The following is a 7773-nucleotide window of genomic DNA, read 5'->3' as shown; positions in this document are numbered from 1 at the left end:
ATGGATGGAACTAGAATCTGTTATACTAAGTGAGTTAACACAATCTCAGAAATATAATTGACATATGTTCTCCCTCATATGTGGATCCTAGGATCAGACTCTGATAAATAAGTATGCAAACAGACATAACTGCAGGAACCAGGACAAGGGTAAGGAAACAGTGAGGTAAAGGAAAAGAAATAACCTGAAGGAGAAGAATAGTAGGCAACAGGCCTAGATAGTTAGATTAAGGGAGGGGGGAGGGAAGGGTATACGAGGAACCTAGGGCATAAGGAGAAAGAAGCAGTTCAACAGAGGTAGGATCATAGGAGCAAGGGTATTAGTAAGGAAGAAGGGGGGGAAGTGGGGGCACCTTAAGTGGGAAAACCATGATAGAGGGGGGAGACGATACAAGAGAGAAACAATGCCTAGCTAGTCACGAAAACCAGAGGGAACCATATTATTCCTACAATCTACTGACAAATTATACATAACAGATCAAGAAATATATCTCTAGATAAGGTTTATTTGAGACCAACTGGTCATTACCCAAGATTTATCTGCAGGACACACAGTAATTAAAAATGCCAGAATGGTGGAACTAACCTTCTTGGATGTTTAACAGACATACCTTGAGATCTATACTAATTGGGTCAGAGGGATACAAAGGACACTTTTTGCTCCTTGCCCTCCTAGGTCGATTAGTTCCCAGGGACTATTAGCATCTCACAAAATGTCCTGTAATGGCGGTTGGTGAGCTGACCTCTTGATCAAGGAAGCCAAGGAGACCCCACCAGATGGACTTGAACCAGTGTCCAGCCTATAAAGAGGAGGGTCAACACGGAGGAATCATTTCCTCCATGCTTCCAAGAGAAGCCAACAATGGTCGAGCAGGACCTTTGACTTATCTTCACATAGATGGAACTGGTAAAAGAAAGGAGCCAGGGGCTCCTCCCAAACCCATGGGACCCCTGAGGAACAGATCCTCTAATGACCTCAAGAGTAAAAACAAATCAGTTTATCTGGTCCAACTGTATGTCCTTAAACACCCAAAAGGGAAGTATAACCAAAGATTAAAGGGGCCAACATAATATCATAAGAGCATATATATATATATAACTAAAAGTTACTCGACAAACAGCAAAGCCAGACAGGCGATACCTTCAGTCGAGTTGTTGGCCAGGATAGATAAAGGCTCTTCCAGACAGTAACCCAACATACTACTGGAGAAATGAACAGCAGACCCCAATTCTATCCAAAGGAATACTGACAATGGATTGCCGTAGATCAGGAACAGCTGATCCTCCTGGAACAGGGACCTCTGGCTGACTAGATTTACCAGAAGGGCAGACAGGGGGGAATGGATGAGGGTGCTGACAACACAGTGGACAGTGACAGGGATGGCAGAGTATGGAGCCTCTAGTGGGAGAGGAAGGCTATCTGACGAGTTTGTATTCATGCTCAGATGCCGAGGAGCTCAGAAGGTGGGTGACTGTGACCAGTGATAGTCATGTATATAGAGATTAGAAATGCATATGAAAACGTCTCAATGTCAATTGCCTTGGAATGAATTCTTCTGTATGAAAAAAAAAAAAAAAAAAACCAAGTATCTTCTTGAAGTCCCTCAAATTAAGGTAAAGAATAAGAACAAATCATTCTGGAAGAACGCAAAGGAAAATAGCTTTAGATATTTAAGTGACAATTGAATTTATTCTCATAATTGTTTTAATAGCTTTTGTATAATCTTCATCACTATTATGAGATATAAAATGTATTTATCAAATCTGTAATCATTATGCCAAAAAATCTGAATTACTGTAACATTTTGTATATTGTTAAATCTGTAACTTTAATTGTAAAAAAAAAATTAAAATAAAAAAAAATAAATAAACAAGGGTCTGCAAGATGGCTCAATGGGTAAAAGTACTTGCCACTAAGCCTGATACAACCTACTTCCATCCCCAGGACCCACACATTGGAAAAAGAGAACTGACTCCTGCAAGTTGTCCTTTGACCTTCACACATAAGGCTTTGGCATGAGTGCACATATGTGCACACACACGCACACACAAATAAATGTAATTTAAAAATTCTTAAAAATAAGCAAATGATGAATATAAAATGTTTTCAAAAGAAAAACAATAAAGAATCAAATTAGAATCCTTTAGCATATGAATAATTTTCTTCCCAACGAATAAGCAATTTATATAGGCAATATTGGGCCGAAATTTTGTGACCAGCAATGTTTTTTTGTTTGTTTGTTTGTTTGTTTGTGGCACAGAGTCTTGCTATGCAGCCCAGGCTGCCCTCATGCTTAGAATCCTCCTCTCCTCCTTCCATCTCCCTACTGCTGGTATTATAGATATGGTCTACCATACTTGGCCTTGACCAATAAATTTTCAATAGCAGTCATCCACGTGTTATGTTCAAAGGACTCTTCAAAACAATAAAACTTACTTTAGTCTACTCTATGACAACACTATTTTTTAGTATACCTTGGCAATCTAATTCATTTTGTTTTATGTGGATTTAAGTTAAGAAAGAAAAATTTAATATGTTTGTTAAAATGCTAAAGTTTTATTAGCAGATACATTCTAAATTGGTCTGTTGAAAAAAGTATATGAATTTACCCTATTTTGATATTTGAATATATCATTTAATTAGCAATATTTGTATACATCTAAAACAAACTAAGAAATTACATCAGGTGACCTAGAAATTAAAGCCAGTTTATCTACTTTAGACAATATCTGGTAATATTTAAGTGGCCCAATAAGAATATATAAACTTAGGCACATTAAGGATGGTTTGTTTAATGTTACAAAGTTTATAAAGAGCAGAGTTGTAGTTCAAATACTGTCCACCTTGCTGGAAAGTGTATGTTCTTACACATTGTAAGAATGTAGTCATGAGGAACATGGAATTTGGGGTGATCTAAGTCTGTGTTCCTGGGCCATGGTCACTCATATTTGGCTCCAGAATAAACTATCGTTTATCCCCATTTGAGATGAGAGTAATGCTTTTTGCATTGATAATGCAAAGCATTCACACAGGTAAAACAGTATTTGTTTTTAATTTGTAATAAAATAAAATCGGTTTGTATTAAAAAAACACTGCAATGTACAGGGTGATTATTTTAATGAAAAAAAATTAAAAGAATGTAGTCACACACTGGAAGACTCCACACTTAAAGCAACTCTTGTAGAGGGCCTGGATGTACTACGTCAGACAGCTCAAAACTACCTATTATTCCAGCTCTAGAGGATCTGATGCCTCTGGCCTCAGAGGGCACCCATACACATGTGACATACAAAGACACCTATACATAAATAATTATAAATAAATAATAAATTCATCTTTAAAATAAATGAATTTTTTAAAGAATATAGTCATCTTTCAAAGATACTCTTGAAAATTATTTCAAGGTGCATGGACCTTTGCATACACTTGAGGCACAAAAACCTTTATTTAAAATGTGAAAACTAAAATGAAAACACACAATAATGAACCCATACTTCAGTTCTGCTATTGTCTAGCTGTACACTTTAAGTGCTTTTGAGATTCAATTTCACTTTGCTTTAACCCTTTAACTAGGACTTAAATAAATGCATATATAGTTGAATGAGAAGAAAATCATATATGGAGTTAGGAAAACTTGAAAATTATACATGTAAATAATACATTTTCTAGAAAAGACAGGCTAATATTTAAAGTCCTTTTAGTGTAGCAACATAATAAAATTAATCTAAAGGATAGGTCCTTTATGATCCCTGTTTTCCAAATAAGGAAACCCAGGAACCGTTAAGTAATCCATCCAAGGTTCTGCACCTAGAAAGGGACAGACAAGACTTCACACTCACAATGTTATTGTACTGAACACATAAATACCACAGCCAGTCACACAAGAAAGCGCCAACACAATATTTCCCAAAAACACACATTCCTTACCCTATCAGAACATATATCAACAAATTTTATAATTTATTGCAATGAAATTTCTCCTGAAAAACATAAGCAATGTCAATGTCCATCACCTTTATAACTGTATTTCCAGTACCTAAGCACAGTGCCTACCATGTAAAATATAAGCAAAATCATTTAAAAAAAGTTACTATAGTATCACATAAAAGCACTACTAAGATAAGTACCATAAACAAGTAATAGCTAAGAGGCTTCAGGATAATCAAACGTTCAAATGTTATTACAATAACATGTAAAAGCAGTATGCTCCCTTTCATTAAAAAAATTAAAATTTCAGAGCTGGAGAGATGACTCAGCAGTTAAGAGCACTGGCTGCTCTTGGAGAGAATCCAGGTTCAGTTCCCAGCACCCGAATGGCAACTAACAACTGTAACTCCAATACTAGGGGATCCAACACCCTCTTCTGACCTCCATGGGCATTCCACAACACAGGTGCACTCACAAACATGCAGGCAATATACTCATAAACATAGAATAAAAATAAAAGATTTTTTAGAAGATTTTTCTTTCCATTTAAACAAATAAAAAAGAAATATTCAAAACTTAACAGGAAAACTATGTTTGGGGGCAAGCCAGATGGTTCTACAGGTTTAGCACTTGCCATGTAAGCTTAAAGATCTGAATTTGATCCCCAGAATCCACATAAAGGTGGAGGGAGAACCAACGCTACAAAGTTGTTCTCTGACCTCCACAGACATACTGTGGCATGTGTGTGTGTACATACATAAAATATTTTTTTAAATAAAGTTTCAAAATAAGTATGTTTAATTTCTACAACCCATCACAGTGTAAAAACTACATGTCATATGTAGAACAACCATGTGATGGGTAAAAAGGAATAAAAATTAAGTATCTTCAAAACTAAAGCCTCTGATTTTCTTAATCTGGGGTTCTATTAAGTTTCTATATTTAAATGCTAATTTTTATATACAGGAATTTTTCCCATACCAGATGCATAATACCTTTACTACAACTACCATAAAAGCCAGTAAGTTCTGGGGATAGAGAGATGGCTCAGTGGTTAAGAACACTGATTGTTCTTGCAGAAGACCCAGGTTCAAATCCTAGCACCCACATGGCAGCTAGCAACTGTCCGTAACTCCAGTTCCAGGGGATCCGACAGCCTCTTCTGTCCTCCGCGGGCATGGCATGACATGGGTGCACTTGCCTACACACAGGCAATACACTCATACACATAAAATAAAATAAAAAAAAATTTAATTAAAAAGAAAAAGCCACTAGGTTCAATATTAAAGGTTAAGAAATCAAGGCAAATGCATAATTTATGGAAAATATACATATTCTCTTGACATTTACTCACCAGAAATATCCATGAATGCACGATCCCATAATTCCCCCACAGTATAGCATTCTGCAGAAGTGATGTTGACAGAAAGGACGATATCATCTTCGACATATTTTAGTATGAGATTATTTATAACAATGTTTACATTATTTACAACTCGTCTAATCAGACTCTGCACATATCCTGTAAAGACAAAAAGAACCAATTACCACAAGCCTACCAATAAATAATTCTCTTGAAATTTAATGTACATAAAAGATGAGTTATTATTTTAGCATATTTTGGAAAGAGGAAATTAACATTTGGATAAATTAGATTGGCCAGAGCTGCATAGCTAGTAAATAGCAGACAGTCAAACATAGACATTTAGCAAGATACTCCATATGAAACATGAATGAATGTATTAAGAAGAAACATGGAGACCATCTTTTTAATAATATAACATTAGACTCCATACAATTACTGTATTCTACAAGTACTTTGTCTGGTTTCTGCCTATTTCATGTACATTTTTTTAAAACAAAACAGCTAATTGTGGTGTCACACACCTATGTTCCCAGGTACTTTGGAGGCTTAGGCAAGAGGAAAGAGAGTTCAAGGCCAGCCAGGGCTACAGAGCAAGAACTAATCTCAGAAATAAAAAGAGCAAATTTAAAAAAAATTTAATGCAGCAATATTATCATATGATTCTATGCAACTCATTCAAAGAAGATTAGTTTCTTTAAGCTTCTTTTTTAAAGTAACTACCATCATTCTATTCCTTTCTGTTCTTAAAAATATCTAAAAGTTATGCCTCCAGTAGGAAAAATAGGAAAATGACCATTCTAATGTACTCAATTACTTCCACTTCTTAACATGCAACAGTGAAACACAGTAGAGGAGAAACATGAATGTAGTTAAAATAAAATAAATTAAAAAAAAAAAAAGAAGAGTGAAAGAAAGATTTAATGAATAAAGGTAGAAATACAGGTAGGAATACAAGTGAGAATACAGGTGAAATACAGATAGAAATACAGGTGCAAATACAGGTGGGAATACAAGAGGTGAATGAATACACATGGGAAGCACTAACATTAATTAAGGACCTACTGGCAAACAATAGCTGCTGGCTGGGAGAGGGAGAGTCAGTTTTAAGGATCTGATGCTAGACGCGTTAACCAGGCTCCAGTGGATGGACCCATACTGAAGGACACTATTTGAGAAGACAAATTTTAATCAATAAACTTGATATATGACAAAGTACATGAAACTGGGTAGGGAACATTAACAGGACTGAAGAAGATAGGGAAGGGGGTCTAAATATAATCAAAATCTATTGCACGAAATTTGCAAAACCTCAATTTAGGTCCCCAGGAACCCTCAGGGCCTGGTCCTGCCCTCACCTTACTCTGCTTCCCTGGGCCTACACAACCAGACAGCCTCTCTCCTGGATAAATCCATCACGCACGAAATTTGCAAAACCTCAATTTAGGTCCCCAGGAACCCTCAGGGCCTGGTCCCGCCCTCACCTTACTCTGCTTCCCTGGGCCTACACAACTAGCCAGCCTCTCTCCTGGATAAATCCATCACGCCCTCCCCGCCTTGACTCCCCGAGCCTCATTCACCCTCCCATCACCCCCTACCTGTCTCTCCTCCTAGCTAGGGTACGGTCTCGTTCCTTGCCTTGGCACCCCAAACAATGGGGGAACCACCACTGCTTCCTGATCCTTTGCATCCAGACCAACCCAGTTCCTTCTTGCAGTCCCCAGGAGCCCTCTGGGCCTGGTCCAGTCCTCATCTCCCTCTGCTTCCCTGGGCTGCACAACCCACAAGCCTCTTTCCTGGAAACCGGGGCTGACCTCTCGGCTTCCCGATCCTTTGCATCCAGACCAATCCAGTTCCTCCCTGCAGTCCCCAGGAGCCCTTGGGACCTCTACCCACTCCCATTTCACTTTGCATTTCTGGGTGGCACGGCCACCAGCTGCCCAAGACCAGCATTTTTCCTGGGCCCTCCTACCAGGCCAGTCCAACCCCCAAATTCCTGAGGACATCTTTCCTGGAGGGCCTCTGTGGGAACTCCTATAGACAAAAGCACTCTGGCCACTCCAACATAAAATCAACAGAGAGAACTGGAAGCTAAGAGGAAACAGCTTTTCATGCCCAAAAAGTAAACCACAAAGACAAATAAAGTTCACAAAAAGAAGCACACCTAAACTTGAAGGCTTGAATCTCATATATGAATCAGAAACTACAAAAGAAATTCACATATCAAAATCACAGAGAAAAAATTATAACATGAAAAACCAAAATAACATATCCCCACCAAATACCAATAGTCCTCTAGAGGAATACAATGAAAACCCCCTAGAGATAATGCAGGCCATGGAACTCAAAAGAACAATCATAAACATGATAAAAGAATTCAGTGAATTTAAAGAACACACAAACAAAGAAATTAAAGAACTGAAGGAAGATAGGGATAAACTTCTGAATGAATTCAGAAAAGAGTTAGAAATATTGAAGAATAC

General features: G+C 37.6%; 1 protein-coding gene across 11 annotated transcripts in view; it reads right to left on the bottom strand.

The window, feature by feature from the left end:
- The window catches only part of Vps13b (vacuolar protein sorting 13 homolog B), a 723076-nt gene that overhangs the window by 673381 nt on the left and 41922 nt on the right, over window positions 1-7773 (bottom strand). For all 11 annotated transcript variants that reach the window (XR_003849285.1, XM_029562767.1, XM_029562766.1 and 8 more), the window contains exon 5: window positions 5282-5449. Coding sequence is in view for 10 of the 11 variants with exons in the window: in XM_029562767.1 (XP_029418627.1) it covers window positions 5282-5449 (168 nt within the window). In the remaining variant the exon portion in view is untranslated. The remainder of the gene's footprint in view (window positions 1-5281; window positions 5450-7773) is intronic.

This window comes from Nannospalax galili, unplaced genomic scaffold (assembly GCF_000622305.1).
Source record: "Nannospalax galili isolate Female #2095 unplaced genomic scaffold, S.galili_v1.0 scaffold334, whole genome shotgun sequence".
Taxonomy (NCBI): domain Eukaryota; kingdom Metazoa; phylum Chordata; class Mammalia; order Rodentia; family Spalacidae; genus Nannospalax; species Nannospalax galili.
The sequence above is the reverse complement of the archived record's forward strand: the minus strand, read 5'-3'. Positions and strand labels throughout refer to the sequence as shown.